The 24,778-nt window shown below is 49.8% G+C and overlaps 2 protein-coding genes and 1 long non-coding RNA gene across 13 annotated transcripts in view; 1 reads left to right on the forward strand and 2 right to left on the reverse strand.

Annotated features, from left to right (window-relative positions):
* Positions 1-15,246, forward strand: part of Stard9 (StAR-related lipid transfer (START) domain containing 9) — a 117,817-nt gene extending 102,571 nt beyond the window's left edge. For 2 of the 6 annotated variants that reach the window (XM_013512435.1, XM_005381352.2), the window contains 9 exons: positions 15-152; positions 8,110-8,227; positions 8,389-8,510; positions 8,708-8,772; positions 9,119-9,321; positions 9,558-9,637; positions 9,844-10,002; positions 10,642-10,794; positions 14,135-14,221. In XM_013512435.1, the coding sequence (XP_013367889.1) occupies positions 15-152; positions 8,110-8,227; positions 8,389-8,510; positions 8,708-8,772; positions 9,119-9,321; positions 9,558-9,637; positions 9,844-10,002; positions 10,642-10,743 (987 nt within the window). In that variant the 3' untranslated portion in view covers positions 10,744-10,794; positions 14,135-14,221. Of the gene's footprint in view, positions 1-14; positions 153-8,109; positions 8,228-8,388; positions 8,511-8,707; positions 8,773-9,118; positions 9,322-9,557; positions 9,656-9,843; positions 10,003-10,641; positions 11,180-14,134; positions 14,252-15,078 lie in introns of those variants that run through there. The other 4 variants (XM_005381351.2, XM_013512436.1, XM_013512434.1 and 1 more) reach the window with 3 other exon arrangements.
* On the reverse strand, positions 1,617-3,490 carry LOC102025118. Of its 2 annotated transcripts, none has more exons than XR_001233292.1 (3): positions 3,451-3,490; positions 3,179-3,241; positions 1,617-2,546 (listed from the first exon to the last, which is right to left on the reverse strand). It is a non-coding gene; the product is annotated as an uncharacterized LOC102025118 (long non-coding RNA). The 2 variants fall into 2 exon arrangements; XR_001233293.1 differs by having other exon boundaries at positions 3,179-3,258.
* Cdan1 (codanin 1) lies at positions 14,574-24,778 on the reverse strand (the record flags this gene model as incomplete). Of its 5 annotated transcripts, XM_013512438.1 has the most annotated exon segments (26): positions 14,574-14,726; positions 15,253-15,360; positions 15,570-15,751; positions 15,877-15,940; positions 16,051-16,158; positions 17,518-17,666; positions 17,934-18,012; positions 18,178-18,241; positions 18,492-18,650; positions 18,836-18,939; positions 19,028-19,161; positions 19,317-19,371; positions 19,514-19,603; positions 19,788-19,875; positions 20,339-20,505; positions 20,655-20,801; positions 20,929-21,049; positions 21,198-21,403; positions 21,822-21,897; positions 22,496-22,585; positions 23,023-23,132; positions 23,315-23,435; positions 23,815-23,893; positions 23,980-24,084; positions 24,213-24,382; positions 24,572-24,778. In XM_013512438.1, coding segments are annotated over 26 exon segments (3,109 nt in total), but the record flags the coding sequence as incomplete, so codon positions are not given.

Below are 24,778 nucleotides of genomic sequence, written 5' to 3' on the forward strand. Positions count from 1 at the left end.
CCTGTCCTTCCCAGGAAGAGGAAAAACTACACGCCCTGGCCAGCTCCAGCTCCCTGTGCACCAGCTCCAATGGCAGCCTCTCCTCTGGCGTCACCTCTGGTTACAATAGCAGCCCGGCCTTGGCAGGCCAGCTCCCATCCCCAGAGAGTGTGGTGAGTGGGCAGACGTGAACAAGACAGGGACCAGGACTGCTGAGACAGGAGACTTGGCGGGACCCGTGCCTCCTGGGGCCAGTGCTGACAGGAGCCTGTCTCATGGCCTCACTGTTAGTTTTGCCTCCCTCTCTGTTTATCCATTCTTTCAAGTGTTTATTTTGTAGGCACAGTTTTAGGGTCCGGAAGTGACTATTAGGTAAATATTAACCAGTTTATTTTATGATTGTTTCAATAAATTATTTGGAGAATAATGGGGCATGAAACCTGCATAAACAGGGCGGGATGTCCTGTGGGGTCAGTAGAATCTCTGGAGAGAAAGTGATTACACCGAGACTGGAAGCAGGAGAGGAAAGATGGCTCTACGAGAAGGGGACAGTGAAGAATGAAATGAAGCCAGTGAGGCAGGGATGTAGAGGGTGAGGTGGGCGAAGGGCATGGGAAAGGACTTGCTCTAATGACGTCACTTCCCAGAAAGGACCAAAAGCTGCTGAAAGTGATAGCTTCTAAGAAGGGAAATAGGAGATTGCATAGCAGGAGGCGGCGGCAGGATGACATAGAAAGGAGGAGTGAGAGATGGCGACTGCTTCGCTTAAGGGCGTTGCCAGTGAAGGTGAACAGAAGTGGATGTAACGCAGGAGAGGAAATAAAGGACTTGGCGACTGTGAGATGTTAGAGGAAGGGGAAAGGAGAGTTGAGAACAGAGACACTTTTTTTTTGTCTTTTTGAGACAGGGTCTCGCTATGCAGTTCAGGCTGGCCTTGAGCTCACTTTGTAGCCCAGGCTGGCCTCGAACGCACAACGATCCTCCTGCCTCAGCCTCCCAAATGTGGGCATGTGCCACCACGCCTGGCTGAGAACAGAGACACTTCTGATTTGAGCAGCTGAAGGGATGGTGGTCAGTGAGGACAGACACAGGAGGACATCTAGGGAAAGATCAAGATTTCCACTTTCCTATGTTGAAGGTGCCTGTAAGAAATCCAGATGTAGCAGGTAGAATCAAGTAGGCAGTTGGAAAGACAGATCTAGATCACCAAGGTAAGATCTGGCTGGGAGCCAGGTATGGTGGCACATTCCTATAACCTAGCACTCTAGGAGGCTGAGGCAGGAGGGTCACACCCCAGACAGTTCAGTTTATTTAGTTGCACTGTTGTGGCTGCCTTGATATCCTGAATTGATTTAAAATGTTAATCTTTCCTAGTCATTTTGACTTTGGGAAAGAGCCGAGGTCACACAGTGACACATCTGGTGAACAAAGTGGATGAGGACACACTGGTATTTTTACAAGCCTGCCTTCCTGTTGGATGGCACTTAGCACCAGCATTCACTGTAGTTTTTATCACATGCCATAATGACTCAGGATAGAGGATTTCCAGAACTGCTTCAGAAAGTGTCAAGAGTGAGGGATGAGTGTGTTTAAAATGAAGAGTAATGTATTTTGAGGGGGATTAATGAGAATGTTTCTTTTTCTGTAATTTTTTTATTTAAACACACAGGGTAGTTTTTAATCAGCCCTTGTACACAACTTTATTAAGTTGGCCAAAATTAGCCAGATGATGCCAGATATTGGCAGGACTTTCGGGATATAGGAGCTATGCTTGCATAGGTTATAAGGGAAAATGTATAGAATTATTTATTAAAAACATTTTTTAAAGTGGATTCTGGGGACTATAACTTAATGGAGTCGTGTATTGATTTCATTGTTCTGATTGTTCCAGTTTTACTCATTTGAGCTGTGATCATCTTGAGTCCTGAGTCCTGTTGACATGCTCCATCTGTTTAAAATGAATTCTTCCTCACTTTAACGGCCATAGTTTCATTGTTATTGTAATTCATTGGCCTTTAGTGTATGTTCATAGAGTTGTGCTTTCAGTACCACAGTCAGTTTAAAAACATTTTTGTTCACCCTCTCAAAAAAAAAAACAAATTCTACACGATTACTTATTTCTCCCCAAACTTACCATCTCTCAGCCCTAGGCAGCCACTAATTTCTTTTCTGTCTCTATGGATTTGCCTTTTCTCAGCATTTTTCTATATATGGAATCGCATAATATGTGGTCCTGTTCATCCTGCTTCTCTCTCTTAGAATAATGTTTCTGGGGTAATATCAGTTTCCTAGGATCACTGTCACAAATAGTCACACACAGGGTGGTTTACAACAGCAGAAATGTATTCCCCCATAGTTCTGGAAGCCACAGATCTGAAATCCTGCTGTTAGCAGTGCCACACTCCCTCGGAAAGCTGCAGCATGTGGGAGTCTATCCCTGCCTTTGTCCATGCGCCTGGTGGCTGTTGCAGTCCTTGGCATTCTTAAACTTGCAGCCGTGTCACTCCAGTGTCTGCGTCTGTCTTCACATGGCTCTCTCAGCGTCATCAGTCATCAGATGTGAGGCTCTGATAAAATAATCCGTTTATTGGAAATGATAATTCAGCCTATAGGGATTCATATTCTTGACACTTTCAACTTCATTCCTTTTAATGGCCAAATAATATTCCATTGTAGAGTGAGCATGGTGGTGCATGCCTATAATCCCAGCAGTCTGGGAGACTGAGGCAGGAGGATCACAAATTCAAACCCAGCCTGGTCAGTCTAGCAATTTAATGAGACCCTGCCTCAAAGTAAAACATAAAAAGGGATGTAACTCTGTGTGAAAGCCCTGCTTTCAATCTCAACCACCCTCCAACGAAAGAATCTAATTTATGAGTAGACCACCTTTTATTTATCTGTTCAATAGCTGATGGATATAGAAGTTGTGTCTCTTTTGCCTCTTGCTAATAATGCTGCCATGCATACTTATTTACTAGTTTTTAAAAAGATCTAATGCCTTCTTACAGTAAACCAAAATGTGCTTTAGAAATAAAGCTAATTTAGAGGCTGCACAGGTTTTTTTGTGTCAACATGTTTTAATTTCTCTTGGGTATATACCTAGGATTGAATTTTGGGGTCATAGAGGAAAAGCCAGACTGTTTTTCAAAGGGGATACATTATATATATTCCCACCAGCAGTATAATGCCAGATCCTTACCAGCACTTGCTGTTACTGTCCATCCTCTGTATCCATAGGTTCCACATCTTCAGATTTAATCAACTGTCCATCAAAAATATCTAAAATGTTACATTGTTGCTGATGTATACTATGTAGTTAGATCTAAGATGGCTGCATCTGTATAGAGGCTACAGGCCTTTTCTTGTTATTATTCCCAAACAATACAGCATAGCAGCTATTTATATCTTATCTGACTTTACTCTTTGCTAAGGCAAAATAAGTTAAAGGAGGAAGGGTTTACTTAAGCTTACAGTTCGTAGAGGTTTCAGTCCATACTCAGCTGGCTCTAAGGCAGGCGGCATGGCAGAGAGGCATCGCTGAGGAGAAACAGTCCATCCTGTGGCAGGCAGAAGGCAGCGAGCACCCAGCCTGCCTTCTTACTGTCCCTTTATATTCCTTCCAGGCTACAAGCCTGTTGATTGGTGCTACACACACCTAGGCTGGGGCTCCCGTCATCTACCCCAGAACAGTGCTAAACCAATCAGAAGACTGACCCAATTATCACACTCTTTTTGTTTGTTTTTTTTTCTGGTACTAGGAATCGAAGGCGCTGTGCTGCTGAGCTAAATCTCCAGCCCCATTTATCATACTCTTAATCCACATCCACACACCTTAAATACAGCCACCCCCCAAAAGCCACACCTATGAGCACATGGGGCTTTGGGGGGATATCTAGATACAAACCATAACACATAGTGTTTTCATGTACAGAATTAGATATTATACATAATCTAGGGATTACTTAGAGGTTATAGGAGGATGTAGGATATGGAAAACACTATGCCATTTTATTTAAGAGATTTGAATAGCTCAGATTTTGGTGTCCTGAGGAGCCAGTTGTGAGCGGGCACTGAGGGCGGGCTATGTTTGGTTATTGCAGTCTGGGTAGATGTGATGTGCTGCCTTACTTGATGGCTAAATAGTATTGAACATCTTTTCATATACAGTTTTGTATCTTTCCAGATCTTTTGCTCATTTTTAAAATTGGATTTTGGTCTTTTTATTATTAATAGGTTTTTTTTCATTTTGTTTTTTAGACAGAGTCCTGCTGTGTAGCTCAGGCTGGCCTTGAACTCACTGTGTAGCCCAGGCTGGCCTCAATCTCACGGTGACTCTCCTGCCTCAGCCTTCTGACTGCTGGGCTTACAGGTGTGCACCACTATGCCTGGCAATAGTTTTTTATATATTCTAATACAAAACCTGATCAGAAGTATGATTTCTAAAAACTTTCTCCCATTTTGTGTTGTCTTTTCAGTATGCTCTTTGATGCACAAATGTTTAAAATTTATAAAATTTTGATAATGTCATTTGTTTTCTTTTCGTGTGTGTCATATTTAAGAAACGAATGCCTAGTCCAAGGTCACAACAATCACATATCTTTTCTTCTGTGATTAGCCAGTAAGAGTTTTACATTTGTAGCTCCTACATCTAGATCTTTGAATTGTTTTGTGTTAATTTCTTACGTTAAGAGATAGAAGGTTGAAGTTGAATGTGGATGTCCAGTTCTCATCACCATTTGTCAGAAAACCTGCTTTTCCCCCATTGAATTGTCTCAGCATCCTTGTGGAACATCAGTAGATTAGAGATATATGGGTTTATTTTTGGACTTCGTATTCCATTGATCTGTATCTTTGCCCACTTTTTGGGTGCTAGGGATTGAAGGCAGGGCTTCACACATACTAAGCACTTGATACTCTACCACTGAGCTGCGTGTTCTTATGCCAGGACCACGATGCCTTGATTTCTGTAGCTTTTGAGGTCAGCTGTAGATTGTGACATCAGAAAGCATGTGTCCTTCAACTTTGTGTCTTTTTCAAGATGACTTTACCTGAAAGAAACAAACAAACAAACAAACAAAACAAAAAAGATGACTTTACCTGTTCTGAGTCTCTTAAATTCCTGTATGAATTTTACAGTCAGCTTGTTACTTTTTGCAAAGAAGTCACCTGGGGTTTTGATTGGGATTTCACTGAATTTTCCATCAAGGTGGAAAGGAGTGTTGCATCTTAACAAGTTAACACTTTAGTTCCAACTCTTATTTATTTAGGTTTTATTTTATTCCAACTTTTTTTTTTTTCAGCCAGGGTCTTGCTATGTAGTCTAGGCTGGCCTCAAACTCACTATGTAGCCCAGGCTGGCCGCAATGACGATTCTCCTGCCTCAGCCTCCTGAGTGCTAGAATTATAGGTATGCGCCATCATGCCCAGCTCAACGGTGTTTTAAAGTTTGCAGAACAGCATACAGCTTTCACTTGTTAAATTTGTTCTTAAGTACTTTGTTCCTTTTGGTTCTATTATAAGTGGAATTGTTTTAACTTCATTTTTGGTTTATAACTGATTTGTGTATATGGATCTTGTTTTGTATTCCTCCGCTGAACACTCTTATAGTACTTTAGGAAATTCCTTGGGATATTCTGTATACAGAATCTTATCATCTGCCTTTTTTGTTATTTCCTTACCTAACTGCGTTGCCTACCTTTCCTAGAATCCCTGACACAGTGTATAGAAGTGGTAAGAGCAGACATCTTTTCTGTTCCTGATTTGAGGAGGAAAGCGTGTAGTCTTGTACTGTTAAGCAGGATGTTAGCTGTGAGTTTTCTGTAGCTGACCGTTATCGAGCTGGGGAAATTTCCTTTTTCCCCCTCATTTGTTGAGTGTGTTTTTTAACTGGAAAGGAGTATTGAATTTACTCTTTTCTGTCTATTGAGATGATCATGTGGGGTTTTTCCCTTATTAATATGGTAGTTCATTGATTTTTATGTGTTGAACCAACTTGACATTCCTGGAATAAATCCCATTTGGTTATGATTTGTAACCTTCTTGACATATTGCTAGATTGAGTTCACTAGTATTTTGTTGAGGAAGTTTTTAGTATATTGCTAAAGATATTGGTCAGTAATTTATAATCTCTGCCTGGTAATTTTGCCTTTGTAGAATGAATTGGCAAGTGTTCTGGTTTTTAGAAGAATTACTATTAATGCTTAATTAGTTTGGCAGATTTTGCTATCTTGTCTTGAGTTTTTCTTGGTGGGAATTTTTTTATTACTAATTTGGTAACTTGTTAAATGTCTGTTCAGATTTTCTGTTTCTTTTTGTGTCAGTGTCAGTAGTGTATGTCATTCTAGAAATTTGCCCATTTCATCTAAGTTATCTAATCTGTTGGTATACAGTTGTTCATAGAATTAATTCATTTTTATTTCTTTTCATTGATCTATTTAAAGCTAAAATTTTTCTTTTTTTTTTTTTTTTTTTTTTTTTTTTTTTTTTTTTTTTTTTTTTTTTTTTGTTTCGGGTTAAAATTACGGCCTTGCCCTTGCTGGGCAGGTGCTGTGCCACTGAGCTAAATCCCCAGCCTCTGCTGGTTTGTTTTTAATAATACGAATTATTTTTATATTTTTAGTAGTGCTGAGGATTGAACTCAGAACCTTTGCACTGAGCTACGTCCCAAGCACTCCACCTTGATTTGTTTTGTTTTGAGACAGGCTCTCCGTAAGCCATTGTGTTGCTAAAGTTGGGCTCAAACTTGTAATCATCCTGCACGTACCACCATGCCAGCTTAAAAGATTTTATTTTAAATATATATTATTATAATATTTAACATAGCAGGGTGTTTATTTGTTGTAACCCCCCCACTTTGCCTTTGTTATATTCTTTTACAGTGTTACAATTCCCCCACCCTCGACATACCTTTGATTCACAAAGCATGAAAGATTTATTTTGGCATGATTTCTGGAGGGTGTCTGGTGTGGTCTGTTTTTGAGATGGCTACCCAGTTGTCTTAGCAATATGTATTAATTAATCCATGATTGTACTTGGAAGGCATCAGGGTAGCACTGGGAACAGATGAGATCAACTAGGAACAAACTACAGAGTAAGATAAGAAGTAGGGCCTTGGCCTGAATCTGAAAGAATTACAGAATATTAGTATGTGGTTGACCGATCAACAAAAGAAATAGGAGGGATTTGGGGGTGGGACTCCTGGGCAGGCTTCACTCGGAGGGAGGGAGGGAGGGAGGGCTGAGAGCCTGGAAGGTGACTGTTGCTTGGAGCAGAGAGGAGGGCAGATTCTGGAGAGCATGTGGTGGAAGGGAGCAGAGCATTTCAGGAAGTGCATGTGTGAAGACAGGGAGGTGTTTGTGCTCCTAACAGGAAGTCTCCCACGAGGAGAGGTAGGCAAGGCAGGTGGAGAGGTCAGTAATTCCAGGCTTCTGAGAGGGTGCTAAGAAATCAGACGTAAGGCAGGTTGAGCTGCCCTCTGCTGCAGCAGGTGGTGGAGTGAGGTGAGGAAGCAGGGCGTCTTTGCTCACCATTCTTGGCTCCATAGAGTGCTGGGTTAAGTGGGGATGATAAAGATCATATGTCAACCACTAACATAAAATAAAACGGGCTTTTGTACTTGCAAAAAAAAAAAAAAAATCATATGGTGACTGCCTGTTGGGGCCAGCGGAGGTCAGGGCTATGTCGTAGACCCAAAGGGTCAGCCTCATCTGGTTCCACATTAGGACTTTGGCCTAGCAGCTGCTCCTGGAGGCAGGGATCAGGGGTTCAGCTTTGCAGGGCACAGTGTTTTTCCTCTCGGACACACCTTCCACTTCGGCTTTATGATCCACACCAGCCTCCCACCCCAAAGCTATGACCTTATTCCTGTTGCCAGGGCGGTACAGAGAGCCTCCCACTGCCATCCACAAGGTTGCCTTTCAGTTGTTCTGATTCCTGTGGGAATTCTGAAAACTGGCCTGGAGGGCAAGATGTTGCAGGACTGATTTCTCTTGTTTGTGACTTCTTGGGGGCATTCCACCTCTTGGAATCCCAGCCAGGAGGCTCTGTAAACAGAGGCATGACAGGGAAGCAGTGAGATCATTCTGTACCTCCTTGCCGGCTCTCTGGCCCTGAATGTTCTCTGTTCCACAGAGGAACTTGAACTTGGGTGATTCTGGAGACACCTGGATGGGGGATGGGCGGAGCTGGACTTCAACGAGGAACAGTAACCTGTATCTGGCTGGATCTGCCCCGAAGAGCACAGACTGCAGTAAGTGCTGGGCAGGTGGGATATAGATCCTGGTTTGGGGACTCTGGTGAGTCACTGGCCTGAGGGTATCTGCGCTTATGTCAGTGTCCCTGCTGAGAGCTGTCACTGGCCTGAGGTTCTGCGTTCAGTGCGGTCTCAGAGCCTCCACCTGTTTCTCACAGGCCACAGAGGCTTCCTGGGCAGTTGCTGCTGCGCCCCATCCAGCCTGTCTAGCTTGGGGACCTGCTTCTCCTCCTCCTACCAGGATTTGGCCCAGCACATCGTGGACACTTCCATGGCTGATGTAACTGCCGCACTCATCCCCACCACTGCTGTAGCCAGACCACTGCTGGGGCGGAGGCAGAGGGAGCTGCGAAGGTCAGGGCCACCACAGCTGTGGCCCTCATCAGTGGCCCTCTGTCTTGAGAGGCAGGCATTCACCGACCTAGGGGCCTGGTGTGTACTCTGCTGACTAATTTAATATGGCAACTGTGTCCCCAGGTAATGGCTGCATGTTCAGATAATCTGCACAACCTCTTCAGCCGCCAGGCAACAGCTGGCTGGAAGTAAGTCCCTTTGCAGCGTCCCAGCACTGCCCTTGTCTTGCTTGGCTTTTCTGCCTGGCTCCCCAGAATCCATGCCCTGAACTACTCCTTTCTGCTTTGGAATCTTGTTTTGTTTTGTTTTCCTGGTACTGGAACCCAGAATTGTCACCCTGGACTACATTTCCACCCCTTTTTTAAAATTTTAGATAAGGTCTCAGTCACTAAATAACTGGGCTGGGCTCCAACTTGTAATCCTTCTGCCTCAGCCTATCCAAGTGCTGGAATTAGACGTGCACCACCATGCTTAGCTGGAACCCATTGTTTTATATTTTATCGTTTCCTCTTTCTGATCCTTGGTGTCCTCCAGCTATCAAGGTGAGGAGCAGGAGGTACAGCTTTACTACAAGGAATTTTCTTCTACTCGGCACGGCTTCTTGGGGGCAGGTGTGGTGGCCCAGCCACTGTCTCATGTGTGGGCAGCTGTGAGTGACCCAACCCTGTGGCCCCTGTATCACAAGCCCATCCAGACAGCAAGGCTGCACCAGCGGGTGACCAACAGCATCAGCCTGGGTGAGTCCAGAGGAGGGAGGCTTCTGGGGGCCAAGTTTCTGACATGTGCAGTGGACTGTCCAGGGATGGAGGTAGAGGTTTGGAGGCAGCCCTGTTGGGAGGCCCGCTCCTCAGCCACCCCAGAGTGCTTGGCCTAGCTTTCCTTGGGTATCAGTCAGGGAACAAAGGGGGTCGCAGGTGCAAAGGACTTAGAAGGTCTGCCCACAGCCCCTGACTGCCTTGCCCTGCCTCTCCAGTGTACCTGGTGTGCAGTGCCTCCCTGTGTGCGCTGAAGCAGCCACGGGATTTCTGTTGTGTCTGCGTAGAAGCCAAAGAGGTGCCTCCCTCGCTGGTGGTAAAGATGTCATGGGAAGAATGTGGGCTGGAGCACTGTGAGAAATGGCGTGGGCATTGGGTCCTCCATGGGAAGGAGAGCACTGGGGATGGGGCCAGGGCAGGGGCAGCCTGAAGGCTGGCCCAGTGTTGCCTTCCACCATGCCGACTATATGGAGCTTCTCCCTTGACTCATGTCTCTGTCCCCAGGGGCACCTGTGTGTCCTGGCAGCTCAGTCTGTATATGACACATCCATGCCAAGACCCAGGAGAGAAATGGTCCGAGGGGAGATTCTGCCTAGTGCCTGGATCCTGCAGCCTGTCACCGTGGAAGGGAAGGAAATTACCAGAGTCATCTACTTGGCCCAGGTGATACTGGCTTCACAGCACATGTTGTGATATCTCTGTCCTCCGAGCAACACCCTTCAGCAGCCAGGCCGTTTGCCTGATAGCTGGAGACTCGAGGCTTTCGGGGCTTGCAATGGGGAGTCAGAGGTGGGGGAATGAGAGCCTTTCTGAAGTTGCTTGTACCTTCTGAAGTTGTATCCTGTGGCTGACCCTCGGGTCCTTAGACTGTAGCTGAATCATTGCAAGGTAAGGCATCTGCCTCTAAGCAGGGTGCAGTGGTGCACACCTGTAATCACAGCACTCAGGAAGTTGAGGCAGGAGGATCTCAAGTTCAAGGCCAACCTGGGCTACGTAGTAAGTTAAGGCCAGCCTGGGCAACTTAGTGAGATCCTGTTTTAAGCCCTTTCTCCCCAAATAGAAGCCTTGGCAGAGCAGAATCATTTGATTTGGCTTTCTGTTTTCAGTCCCATGACTCAAACTCTGTCAGTAGGAGGTGAGAGCTAATGCTGAGGTCTCAGCCGTGGAGCCCAGGGGTTTGTAGACAGGGGCTGTAGGGCCTGGTATACCTCCCATTGCCACATGCAGGGTGGCTGTTGGGATGGGAAGGCCCTGGCACCTTCAGGTCTGTTTTCACCTCTAACTCTTCCTTCTCACTTTCAGGTAGAACTGGGTGCTCCAGGCTTCCCTCCTCATGTCCTGAGTTCCTTTATCAAACAGCAGCCCCTGATCGTGGCCAGACTGGCTTCCTTCCTTGGTAGCTAACATTGCCTTGGCAAGATGATGGTGCTGCTAAGCTGATGCCATGGCCCTGAGGTGAGAAGAGCCGAGGCTACCTCTGGTGGCCAGCTTCGCAGATGGCGCTAGCCCAGGGTTGCCAGCAAAGCCAGTAGTCCTTGGTAACCTCTGGCAGCTCTGCACTGAGCAATTTGGGGTCCTGGCCCTAGCTGTCCAGAGAATGAAACTCAACTCACCTTTTGGATTTCTCACCTTCATTTTGCATTTCTGGGACTCGGCTATCAGAGTTGGGGAACTCTGGTGAGGCGCCTCCTTAATCCTGCCCCGGCCTCTGGGAGAGCTGGCAGGAAGCAAGCGGCCACCGACCGGGACTCCACTCTCCTGCCTTCTGGCAGGCACCTTGCCCCTGTGGTGCTTAGGACCAAAGCAGAAAGTTTTTTTAAAAACATCTGCCCAAACCAGACTGCTGACTCAGAATCTTTTTCTCCCTGGTCAATTTTTGCAAAATGCTTTCCTATTCATTTTGCCTTTTCTCCCCTTTCCTGACATGTGGGTCTTTGCGCCAGCGCCAGGAGGCATTGGGGTAGAAATGGATGAATCTGGGGTAGGGCTCAGGGCTGCCTCTTTGAGGAGTAGAGGTGGCTGCTGGCAAGAGGAACTTCAGACTAAAAACTGAACTCTGAAGATGGGAAAGGAGGTGAGAACGGGCAGCGGAGATTAAGGAATGGTCAGGAGGGAGCTGCTCTGGCCCCACCGTGCTAAGTTCGTGCCGATTCCGTTTCCCAGGAAGTGGCGATGGGGAGGCTCCCTCCTGCAGTTCAGTGGCCTGGGTCTCTGGTGGTAGAGGGTAGTCATGTGAGGACTGAGCAGCTGTGGGCAAGAGGCAAAGATTTTCTGTGCAGCACGGCAAGGGTTTCTGCTTCTGAGAACGTCTGCAGGGCTTTCTTTTTCTCTTACCTCAGATTGTTATTTATATATTATTGAAGTTTTAAAAACTTGCTTTCAGACTTTTATTTTTCTGCTTAAGGTTTTTGTAACACCTGATAAATTAATGCCCTATTTATGTATTCCCATCTCTTCATACATAAATCTTTTTATGAAGACTTGACCAGAAAGGTCAGGATATGTGTAAACCCGAAGTCCCGTGTGTACTTGTATTCAGGGAATGAGGTCTTTTGTGTTTGTCATTTGAGCCTGGCAGGATACGGCCTGCTCCAAGGCCCACACTCAGACTGTGCAGTTTACTGCTGCCCCTGCGTCCACAGCTACTTAGCAGTCACCAGCAACCACCAAGTGAAAAGGTGAGCAGACATCCTAGAGCTAGAGGAGGGCCGGTATAGGGATCCTGGTGAAAGGGACAGCCGTGCAGTGACATTGTTTCCCTTACATACCAGCCCCAAGTCAGCAGTGTAAGTAGTCAGCCCTCATCTGTGTTCCACATCTGTGCCCCCAACCAACACAGATCCAAAATACTGGGGGAAAACATTGCTTCTTGTCATTATTTTTCAGACAATACAGGATAACAACTATTTATATTCAGCTTACCCTTGTAGTAGGTACTATCTAGAAATGACTCAGATACACAGTACAGGAAGAAAAAAACATGAAAGTGTAGACGATGATGATATTGTACCATTTTATGCAGGGCCTAAGCATCATGGAACCAGCCCCCAGAGATACTGAAGGCTGACTATACTGAGGCTTATTTTGTAGCAAATCACAAGTGACCATTCAGCTAAATGCAAAGTCAGATTTTGATTTAGATGACTGGTTCTCAAACTTTGACATTCAACAGAATCACCTGAAGGCCTTCGTACACTCAGGCTGGGCCTGACCCGCTCCTCAGTAAGATGGGGAGAGGCTGTGGCATCTGTATCTCTAGGAAGTCCCAGGTGATGGGGAGGCTCTTCGTCTAGGGACTACACTTTGAAGACTGCTGGTTTAGACAATTCGGAGTGTAGATATATGGAGGGAATCTGATTAGTTCACTGGTTCTTTAGTTTCCCATCTCCACAGCCCTTAAGAGTAGCCTGTAACGCTTATACAGACCAGGAGGAAGTGTTCCTTTACTGGGATCATACAGGTACCCATAACATGTGTTTTTAACTCAGTGGCCTTAAGCTATGTCTTTATAAGCCTAGCTTCTAGAGCATCCTTGGGGATTTAGGCTCTCCTGAGCACATCAAAAAGTAGTTGTGATCCTGCTATTTACCCTCAGCCAGGCTCGGCTTTGCTGTGGCTTAACCATATCATTGTAATGCTTGCCTCAGCACAGAAAGCAAAAACAAGCTGGGCGTGGTGGCACATGTAATTCCAGGGGGATCAGGAGGATTGCTGTGTGTTCAAGGCCAGCCTAGGCTATCAGAGCAGGGTGGCCTTCAACTCACTATGTAGCCCAGGTTGGCCTCAAACTTAAGAGATCTTCCTGCCTCAGCCTGAGCCTCCTGCCTGAGCCTCCTGTGCCGGCAGTACAGGTTTGTGCCACCACACCCAGCATGAAAAACACATTTCTTAAAAACTTTGAGAGGGCTGGGAGTGTAGCTCAGTGGCACTGTACATTTTTAGCGTGTGCCAAGGCCCTGGGTTCAGTCCCAAAGACAAACTTGATTTTAAGGCACTGGATTTGAAGGATAAAGAGAAAGCCTTTTGATAATGAAGAGATTAGGAGAAAAGGTTCATGCGGTAATTTTAAAGGTGTGGCTGGGATGAGTGGAGGGGAAAGAGGCGTGGTGGGCCATGGCAAGTAAGGAGAAGTGTGACTGAGAAACTCCTGTCTCTGGCATGTTGATGGCACCTTCTGGCTTCACTGTGGTAGCACAGGGAGATCTCTCTGAGGCCAGAAAATCTGGGTCAGCAACCTTTCTGACAACTAGGAATTCTTCCCCTAAGAAATGTTGCTTGCATAGATTTTACAAGCCACTCAAAGGGTGAAAAAGAAATTGTCTTATTCTCCTCACAGAAAAACACTGTGTAGGAATGAATTTAATGCACATTATTGAAGTGATGTTTTGCTCTCTTTTGTCAAAATCACTGGTTCATTTAGAGATGTGGTCTCAACGATTAACCCAAAAAACTAGAATGCTTTGTTCCAAGGCATATCCTGACCTAAACCTGACACCCCAGAAGCTGCCCTACCAGTGGAAACTGCACTGCATCCTAACCCTGCCCCTAAGCATGGTGAGCTGCACACCGGAGAATTCTGCGCTACTGCAGGAAGTGAGCAGCAGACAGTACCTCAGGGTGGGAGACAGGCTCTCCGAGGGTGGTGTAGGCAGGTAGCTAGCTGGTCAGGCTGATTCCAGCTTCCAACTCAGAGCCTACCTTATAAAGGAAGATACTGGGGAAAACAGCTGTCAAGCCCTTGTTAAAAGTTTATTTTTTAAAAAACTCAATGTTCTGCCCTGTCCTTAATCTCTAGATGGAGACAGGGTCTGAAGAGTTACCACCTGCACAGGGCAAAGGTCCAGATCATGGCGGATTTCAGCCAGTGGATCCTACCTTCTCTGTGGTGCATGTGGCAGTCCAGTTCCTGGTGGTAAGATGTGGCCTCCCAAGATCCATGTGTTAACTTTCTTCACAAGTTAAATAAGTCATTTGCCTGTCAGTCCCTGGGACCACAGGTTTCACAGATGCTGGGATTGCAAAGCCTGTGTACCGTGTTCACCAGGCTACACTCATTTCATTTAGCATCCAAGAAACACCACCTCTTCTATTCAGGACTGGAGTATCTAGGCTTCTCCTCTGGAATCTGGCAGCAAGCCTAGTCTGTGGGCCACTGCAGTGCCACATGCTTCCTTCCCTCCTGAGCAGGTAGTCTGGTCACAGAGCCCACTTCTCAGCCACAGTGGGTTCCCGGGTCTCCTCCGGAGGTGCAGGCACGATCCCTAGCTCTGGGCCAGCACTGCTCCCCGACTTGGCTGCACTAACTCACAAGCTCTTAGCTGAGGTTCTGGTAGGTGGAGCTCAGCTAGAAACAGGCGAGTCAGTGTTGCTAATTCTTCAGAGAAGTCCTGGAGTTAAGGACAAAGGTGACAAAAAAAGACAGACATGGGATGTCTGAAGATCAACCCCTAGGTTATCAGGGGGTAGACATGCCCCAAAGTGTACCAAGGTGGATGTGTGACCCTGGATTACTAGTATTTGGGGAGGTGTATATTGTGGCAGGTGAACTCTGGAGGAGGCTGAGGCTTTACCTATCCTGCCTTTATCTGCCTGTGGTACTGTTACCAATTCAGTACACAGTACCTCATCTTGAAACTACTTTTCCCTGAATCACAAAAGAAAAAACTTAGGCTGAGATTCAAATCCAAGTTATCCTGATTTTAAAAAGCCATATTCATTGTTCCCTGCTGCCCTCCCCAGATACTCCCCACCCCAGTTCCTCACACAGCTGCTCCGGTCTGAAAGAACCACAACAGCCATGCCTCAACCCCTGGGTGTCCTGAAGAAATCTGACACAAGTCTACCTGCTCTCTCCCCATTACTCGTATGACACCTCTCTCTCTTCCTGGGAGATAAGAGGAAGGGGCAACTTACCACTGGCCACGGGGCCTCATGGAGGCTGCCCAGGCCGGCCTCGATCTCCATTCGGTCCATCAGACCCTTTTTTACCAGCTCCCGTAGCAAAAACAGCAGCAGGTCCCACTGAAAAGCCCACCACAGAGGAGATTAGCATTGCGGAGCACTGCAGAGTGACCGGGACTGGGACAGACGGCTCCAAAGTCAGAGCTGCAGTGTGGACTTGAGACAAACACAGGGAGTCTGCTTTAGGGCAGAACAGGAAGCACGGCAGCTCCGCAAGCCCCTCGGCCACAAATGACTAAGAAGCCTTCCTGTTCTCTGGGCTGACTTACCTCCCGTGGCCGAGTGTCTGCCAGAAGCCCCACATTTCTCGGGCTCAGCAGCAGCTGCAGTGGAACTGGCCCCTGGAAGTCATCTTTCCACAGGGAAACCAGCATCAGCAGAAGCCTCCGTGCCTCTCCTCGCTCTAGCCTGTGTGGTACAGGGGGCCCTAGAATGGGGATCTGGTCTGCAACTATGGAAGAGAGGGAAATCAGGGTCTGAAAATGGAAGGTGAAGAGGGCTCTGTCCTCCAGTCTTGCTTGCACTTCTTCCTGAGATCTGGAGGATGTGCAAGCAGGGTGCGATAAAAAGCCATACCCAAGAGGGACGCTAACTCCACAGAGCACTTGGCCAGATGCTGCTCAGCAGGTGGGCACAGGAACTGCAGGGGAAAAGGGAGCCATCAGCACCATCTCACCGCTGGGAGAACTGGCCCTGGGCCAGCACAGCTCTGCTGCTGACACCTCCTCCATGGCCCATGCCCAGTCTCACCTGGCGGCACCGCAGCATCTGGCGAAGCTGGCCCAGGAGCTGCTCCAGGTGTTCTGGAGACACTCCTTCGTCAGGGTCCCGGGGCCCCACAGCCAGGGAGAGCACATCCTGCAGAGAGTAGGGCGAGACCTCATGCCAGGCTGGGGCCAGGCTCCCATTGACAGGCATGGGGAGGGAACCAGCCAGTGGAGAGGGACAGAAGGAAAAGGAAAATAGGACCCAGGGGTGAAGCAACTGGACACCTTGGGGTGTCCCTAGAGCTGCGGCTCAAGCAGTACAGCATGGCTAGGAAAATTAACCATAGGGAAACCCAAGGGGAGGGATGGAGCAGATCAATGGAAGGATGATGAGCTGCCTGACAGCTCCAGAGATGCCACTCAGTGTGGGACAAGCCACCTGACCAACTCCTAGAGGGCATCTCACAGCACTCAGGGGACAGTCCTGTTAGACACAAGTCTGAATGTCTCCTATTCCTCAGGCTTCTGTTCACCTCCTCAGACAGTAGAGGTTTCAGTACAGATCTTCACAGTGAGAACCAGTTATTTCGTGGCTACCCTCTCAGTTTTTAGTATTGCTTCCTGGTCCCTATTCCACATCTTTATTCCTAGACTAGTACGCTAGACCAGAGCCACAGAGTAAGTACATTAGGCTATGCAGTGCTGCCACTGCAGCACAAAAGCAGCCATAGACAAATGCAGTACAAATGGATGGGAAAAGCAGTAAAACACAGAAACAGCCATGCTGGGCATGACTCCACATTCCTGTAATCTCAGCGCTTGGGAGGCTGAAGCAGGAACATTGCCACAAGTTTGAGGCCATCCTGGACTCTGTGGTGAGACCCTGTCTCAAATCACTGAGGCACACACCTATAATCCTAGTACTCTAGGGAGGCTGAGGCAGGAAGACTGCCAGGTTCTATCCATCCTGGGCAACTGAGCAGGACTCTGTCTTAAAAATAATGAAGGGCTGGGGCCCTGGGTTCAAACCTAAGTATGCAAGGAGAAAAAAGGCTCAATTTGGTCTATATACTATTTGCTGACCCTGTAGAAAGTCTAAAGTTTTTAAACCAAGGTAGGACAACTATTATTTTATGACTAAGAAAGCATCATCTCCCCCATAGAACACTAATCACATCTGCTCCTGGAGTAACTGCCCCTTAAGACTGCAATACTTCACAGCCACGGGACTCCTGTTCCCACTGCCATCTGTGTAAAATACACTTTTGTCATAACTCTAGATTGACCTATTTGTGCTATGGGGGATGTGAGTGCCAAAAGTCGAACATGAAGGAAATGCCTTGATTCTGTTCTGCCTTACCTACTTTCTCTCAGTAACAAATGAAACAAACTAGCCAGACAACACGGAAAGCTTCTACACAGAAATCCTGCAGCTGATGTGGGAAAGGAAAGAAACCAGGAACAGCGGGGAAAGGAAACAGGGAGCTGAAGGGAGTAGGGAGCTGTGTACTTTTATCTCGGAGATGAGGTGAGAGGGGAGGGGAGCGTGGTGCTCACAGGCGCGGGAGCAGCCCCTCCGTTCCCCCCGGGCAGCAGGTTCAGGACCCTGGCCTCGAAGTGTGCGACTCACGGCAGCTTTCACCTCCCTCCTGATCAGCGCTGCAGGGGATAATGGGAACGGGGTCACTGGGCTGGCCCTGAACAGGCTCGCCGTGCCAACCCACACCCTTCCCATTTCCAGCTAATTGGGGCTGACCTTCCCAAACTGGAAGCCCGTGGCTTCCAGTCTATCATTCAAAACTGCACAATTGGGGCCAGGGATATAGCTCAACAGTACAACCGCCTGCCTGGCAAGTGCAAGGTCCTGAGTTTGATGCCTGGTAGCCGCCCCCGAAAAAAAAAAAAAAAAACCCTGCACAACCTCACCTGTGATATTGGCTGACAACCACGCACAGGCCTTCTCGGTCGCCAGCCCCACAGCAATGCTCTCTGCGCTGCTGAGAACCTGGGAGGATGAACAGCAAGTCAGGGGCCAGGGCAGCAAGAGCTGCTCGAGTCCAGGACTGACCCCACCCCCAGTGGCTTCACACAGATGCACGCGTACATACATGCATGCACGTGCACATACAACACGGGCCTGCTGGTTCCAGGCCTCTGCCCTACTACATACAGCTGCTGGGGTCTCCTCTGGAAGCAGTGCCCGCACAGCCCCAGGGCTCTTCCTTTGGCAGAACCTCAAAGGAAACAGGAGGAGGCTGTGAGGCCTGCACAGAGGCACTGCCCACCTCCCACCCCACCCCAAGTGCTGGAGGAGGGAGAAGCCCACCCATCACGAGTCAGCCTTGACCTTTGTGCCTCAAGATGCATGAGCCTAGAGCAGAGAGGAAAATGGAGGTGGGGGTACAGGATGTGCGTGTCAAAGGGGACAGCGAACAGAAAAATAAGCCAAGAGTGGAGGAGAGGTCCAAAAATCTGGATTCTTACTCCCGGCCCTGTGTCAATGCCTGAGCCCCATGCGGGCACAGCTGGGAATACAGGATCTCCAACAACTGGGCTGGATCCCCTACTTCCTGGCCTTGTGTCACTCGCTGCTCTTGGAGAAGTGACTCAGCTTGGCGAACCAGATCTGCCACCAGCGTTGCCCTGCAGCAGGAACAGCAAGGTTTGGGGTAGTTAGGTTGAATCGAAAGGGGCTGCGAACTGAAAAGGATGTTTGGTTAAGACTCGCTTGGGGGCTTGTCGGCTTCCTGCTCTCCCAGCTGACTCTTCTCACTTTGGCAACATGGTGACTAAAGGGAAAATGGTAGGGACCCTCCAGGCGCTCTTACTTGATGTGTTTGACACAGTTCGACCCAATTCTCTCTGCCACAAACTCCACAGTCCTGCGCAGTGAGGGAGGCTGGTTGTGGAAAAAGGCCTGGGCGAGCTGTGCCTGTGAGGAGAGCAGTGCCATGAGGCCCCAGCCGCCTTCTGCACCAGCCTGCCCCTGCCCCTGCCCCTGCCCCTGCCCCTGCCCCTACCTGGAGTCCTTGGCTGCTCGGGGGAAGCTGGGCCCCCAGGCCGGTGGTGGTGGTGGGGGTGATTTTCCTCACAAAACCCCCACTCCGTCCACTGCTGCCTGAAACCCACGACGCGAGCAGTTTCCGGAGCTCTCCTGCAGCAGGGAAGTCTCAGTTCTTTGTCGCTGGCAGAAGCCTGCCAGCCTTGCCCACGCCTCCCAGGTGGTAAGTACTCAGGCTCAGCACCATTCAGGGAGCGTGGCCAGCAGTGGGGATGCCCTGGGGATGCGAGAGAGGAGCCCCTGCTCACCGATGTAGGGGCAGCAAGTGTAGAGAAGCTGCTGGTCCACCACAGGCACGCTGTCCTGCGGGACAAAAGGCGGTGTTGGTCCTCCCCAGCCTGCCCAGGGGTGGCCGTCAGGTAGAAAAAACTAGGAAGTTTTTATTTTCCCTGGGCTTGTCTTCCTGGGTTTCCCAGACAGCTAGGCTCCCAGGCCGCTGGCTCACCAAGCCACGCTCTGAAGTGGCTGTGTCCACCTCCAAGGCATCCACCTGACACTCTTCCAAAAAGAAGAAATCCTCAGGGACTGTGGGAATCTGGCAAGAGAGCAGCCATGCTCTAGCTGGTACTTCTGAGTCTACACCTCATGACATCACAGGGCAGGGCCTAGGCCCCTGAAGCCAGATTGGTACCCCCGGCCCCGCCTCCCTCCCACGCTGCGCGCTCCTGTCCTCTCCCTGCTCCAGCACCACTCCATGTTGGGACCCGCAGGCTGCCCACCTGGAAAAGCCAGCCCAGGACGGCCAGCAGCAGCAGCTTGTTTAGAAAACACATTTCTCCTTCACCCTCCCATGACAAGACCAAGCTCCTGAAAGATAAATGGAGGATGTAAAGGGAATGCGTGCTCAGGGATGGGACAGACTGAACAGACGCCATCACTGAAAGGACTGCTCTCGCAGACTTCCTAGGCACTGCTGTCACATAAGCAGCCAGCATCTCATGGTGTCCCCTGCCATCTCATCACCTCTGCTATGCCACAGGAGACAGAAAAGGGCCAAGGGCAAGGCAAACCATCACACACGCACCCTTGCTGTGGGCCAGTGGCCACCTCTCTAAGCTCAGGGCTGACGAACAGCACAGGAAGCCCAGGAGCTCAGCCTCTTGAGAAGCAGCAGGCCTGCCTGCTGCGGCCCTACACATCCTTTGTTTTTGAGACAGGGTCTCGCTATGTAGTTCAGGCTGGCCTTGAGCTCACTATGTAGTCCAGGCTGGCCTGGAACTCACAGCAATCCTCCTGCTTCAGCCTCCTCTTCTCAGCCCTGTCTATTCACCGGTGGAGGTGCAGCAGGAGAGTGAAGACACTCCGGTAGTAGTCCAGCAGAGGGACGATGTGGTCGGCAAAGGACAGGAACTCCACCAGCCAGGGCACTGTGAGCACCGCCCGCTGGGCCTGCAGCCCCTGCTGCAGCAGTGCACGCACATCCAGGACAGGAGGAACCTGGGAGAGCCAGGGCTTGGTCAGCAGGCAGCGGGTCCTGGGTGCCATTCCTCACCTGCCAGCTTTCCAGAACAGCCAAGGAAACAGCCAGCCTCTGCATTTTGCCCAGCTCCCAGCTCCCTCCTACCCAGGGCTTTGCGCTCATTCACCTGGCTCCTAAGGGCCACAAACGAGTCCTGAAGCTCCCGGCTCTGAGGTGGTTCAGGCCCCCGGTACGGCAGGAAAGCCACAAAGCCCAGAAATTTAGCCAGAAGTCTCAGACTAAGAAGCACCACAGCAAACTGCCTCCGCTCACCCTGCAAGGAACCAAAGGAGCAACAGTGACACACCTAAGGCTTCCAGAAAGTTTCCAAATCTGCCTTCCTATTTGTACTATCTACCCTCCTCTCCCAGGTTGGGCCCATCCTTCCTTGTTCTGCTAACCTGCCAGTCCACATCTGACTCCCCATCTTCATCCCCAGGCTCATGCTGAGGCAGTGGGAGGCCATTGAGCTCCTGGATCTTCAGGCTCAGACTATCCATGAGATGCTGATTAAACTGGAAGCTGGGAGCGGGGAGGAGGAGGGGGCAAAAATGAGACCACTTGGCCCCACCCTATTATATCCCAGGGAAAGGAGAGAAGGGGTTGTCCTTTTGGGAAGCCAAACCTCTCCTAACTTCTGCCCCCTCCCTGTAAGACACAGGACCTTTACCTGCTGGCACTCAGAATGAAGTCCTTGAAGAAACCTTGACAGCCTGGGAAGGTGGGGGGCGGGCAGGGCCCCCCACCGCTTGGAGGGGCTGCAAGCCGTTCCTGGAGCCGCCGTAGGCGCCCCAGCTTGTCAGCTCCCAGCATATTCAGCACATCTGGGGCCTCACCCAAGACGGGACCCCCAGCACCACCAGGGCTCTGGCACATCTAGGGTGGCCGGGAGAGGAGAGAGAGCCGACAGAAAGGACAAAGTAAGGAACATTTCTGGAGAGCTGACTCCATGTCAGGGGCTCTGGGCAGTTTTTGAAGCAGGGATTTTATTTTTATTCTAAAGGTAGAGAAAGTGAAACTGTAAACAAGCACTTGCCCAGGGTCACTAGAGCTAGGATGTGAAGAGGTCTATGAAGCCTGTTGTCTTTCTACCGTGGCACACGCCAAGGGAAAGAAGGTGGTAAAAGGCTTGGGAGGGCACAAGGTATGGGGCACAGGCTATGGAGAGGTCAGAGTACTGTTTCTGCTCTGGCACTTGAATGTGAAATACCACCCAAGGAACCTGTCCAGAGTGCTACCTCTCCTGGTAGCCTACAGTACCTGCTGTAGGTTAAACTCCTGCAAAAGCTATTACCTGAAGAAGTTGTTTTTGGAAAAGCCGAACAAAGTGGCTGTGGCTGCAGGCTGCAGAGAGCTGACTCATCATGGCTCTGGAGAGTAAGAGGCAGGCATGGAGTGTGGGAAGGAGGGAAGGAGAAAGACCTAGGAAAGCAAGCCAATTCTTGGGCTTCTCAGCCACTGCCTGGGGATGGGAGCAGAGCTGGCCTACTCAGGGACATGGGAGAAAACGAGGAACCCTCTCTCAGCACCAACATGCTGAGAGGCTAGAGGTGTGCTTAACCAAACAAGCAATGCCACTGCCAGCTCTGCAGGCCACACAGTACCAGTCAGCTTCATGACCAACATCAATGAGACTGAGTGGACAGAGGGCAGAGGACACTCTACAGCCTGGCCAGCCCCTATGCAAAGCCATCAGACTCGCTTCAACTCCATGATGGAGAAAATGCAAGTGGAAGGAGTCTTGCCACCGGCTCAGGACAAAATCTAAGCAAACTAAGCCGTCTGCACTTCGGAGTAGGAGAAACAGGCAGACAGGTCCCCTCTGAGCATAGGCAGAGCTATCAAGCACCAAACTGAGGAGAAAATAACTGGGCTGGAAAGAGTGGAGAAAGCCTTTCTCCGGCAGCCTGCTGAGCACCACTGAGCTGCTGTCAGAAGCAAGAAGGTGACCAGGGTATGAGCACCCACCTGATCCTGCTGCCCAGTCCCTTCTCAAAGTCCCAGCCAGGCTCCTCATGGCGATCTTCCCACTCTCGAAGCACTTCATAGAATACATCCCTGACAGACACACAAGGCCTGATCAGATGCTGCACAGCTACCTCACTCATTTCCAAGTGTGGCCTCCTTGCTTCGAAGGCCAAGGCCACCCCTGCCCACAGCCCCATTCCTTAGCCTCGAAATCACTCTATGGAGATGCCACAGACCCAGCTACCGGGCATTGCAGCCCTTGCGCACTCGCTTCTGTGGGCAGCGAAAGTCAATCTGGGCACATGCGTGTCTGAGAAAGGGACTGAGCTCATGTGCCGTGAGACGGCTAAGCTCAGGGTTCAAGTCCATGAGCACAGAACAGTGACGGCCCTGCAGTGGTTGTCATGAAGGGCCTGGTGGCACTAACCCACCACTTACTTGCTAGACTCTAGGTTCTAGGACAATAAAACAGCTGCCTATTCCAGAGAGTGTTACTTCATCCCCCTCCCCAAAAGTTCTCTTTTCACCTCTGTTTTTTAAAGGTATGAAAGGCCCGGTCACTGGAGAAATTGGCACGATTGTCAGTCTCTGGCTGAAAGGAGACAGCTTGAGCAGAGGGTGGCATCGTCAGAGAGACCTGAAACATGGCAGTGACATCAGGACTAAAGCCCAATGAGCTATGGTCAGAAGATGCAACCCTTTGTCTTGCCAGGTTATTCCATAGGTCACTTAATGGTGAAGAGCAAGGTGCCTAAACTCATCTGTGAAAGCTGGGAAGGCCAGGTCCAGACCAGTGGGCATTTCAGCTGGTGTCACTACCTTGGCAACGCTGCCCTCATAGGCAGCTCGAAGGCGGCCTTGCAGAGCCGGGGAGAAGCACAGCAGCCGCTCATTCTCAGCCAGCAGCTTTAAGGTCCCTTTGTCCAGGTAGGAAAGAATCCTGCAGAGATGAGAACACACGTGACTGGGACTGGGACCAGCTGACACAGGGAGCAGCACCGACACACCACATGTAGCACGTCTGGAACACGGAGCGGGTACACCAAGGGTCAATGTGATGGAGACAAACGATGAGGAAGTGAGACCCCGTGAAGAAGAGAACAAGTGAGCAGGCCAGAAAGTCAGCAGCGAACCCAAGGTCGGCTGCCAAGAGTATTTGACATTTTGAGGGGATAAATCCATAGCCTTGACACAAAATTTTTACAGGCAAGAAAAGGTCCAGGGCCACTACCTCTGTTATGCACAAGCATACCCAAAGTGGCCTAAGAACAAGAGAGACAAGGAGAACAAGGCCCAAACGCCTCGGCCAGGGAACTCACTGAAACTGATGCTCCAAAACCTGGACCGCGAAAAAGACACAGTCGTGGATGCTCTGGAACAGTGGGCTTTCCAGGGAATCTAGGGTAGCAATGAGCTGTCAGGAAGGACCATCCCATCTGCAGAGCCCACTCTCAAAACCAGTCTTGCTCACTGACCCAGGGTACCTTGACTTGGTTCAACGTCACTGTCCTTGGCAGCCACCATCCTCCGGGCAGTAAGGAGCTGAAGGACGAAGTAAAGCTCCAAGAAGAGGTTTGGTACCAGATTTTCTGGATATAAAAAGAAATTCCATTGTACTGGGCACCATTTGGAGCTGCGTCTCAGTTTTGCACGCCTTGGTGATCCTCTTGCACACAGTTCTGCACGGTGCTCCCGGCAGCCCTCTGGGCTCACTCACCAGCAATGCAGGAGGAGTAGACGAGGGCTACCACCTCCAGGCGCTGGCGGGACGACACTCGGGCAGGGTCCGCGGGTTCCGCGGCGAGGCTTCCCGTCCGGCTGGGGAGGGGCGGTCCCGATTCCGGGAGGGGGCAGGTGGGGGCTGGTGACTGCTGCAGCTGCTTAGAGCTATGAGGACAGAGACAGCAGGAGGGTCAGTCAGCCCGGCTCCCAGGCCACAGTCACAGGGATCCCTCAGAGAAGGTATCCACAGCCCAGGCAACAAACCCAGAGGCCCCGGGGAGTCACTTAGGAGGGAAAGCCCTCCAGGTCCCCCACGGGGAGGAAGCGGACATCCAGCGAGCGGCACGGCCATACCGCTCCTTCCTGAGCATCGCCCGCTCCTCCTGCAGACTTCTGCACCCTGGGGGAAGGCCAAGGCCCCAAGGGCTAGTGTCCAGGGCTGAGGGTTGGGAACTGGGGACACAGCTGATTGGGGGTGAGGTGAAGCAGGTCTTGGGCTTGGACAGTGACCGCTCTTCGCTCACCGGAGTTGGGTTGATCCTGCGTGAAGGCTTCGTCCTG

Source organism: Chinchilla lanigera, unplaced genomic scaffold (assembly GCF_000276665.1).
Source record: "Chinchilla lanigera isolate Chin_1 unplaced genomic scaffold, ChiLan1.0 scaffold00015, whole genome shotgun sequence".
Classification (NCBI taxonomy): domain Eukaryota; kingdom Metazoa; phylum Chordata; class Mammalia; order Rodentia; family Chinchillidae; genus Chinchilla; species Chinchilla lanigera.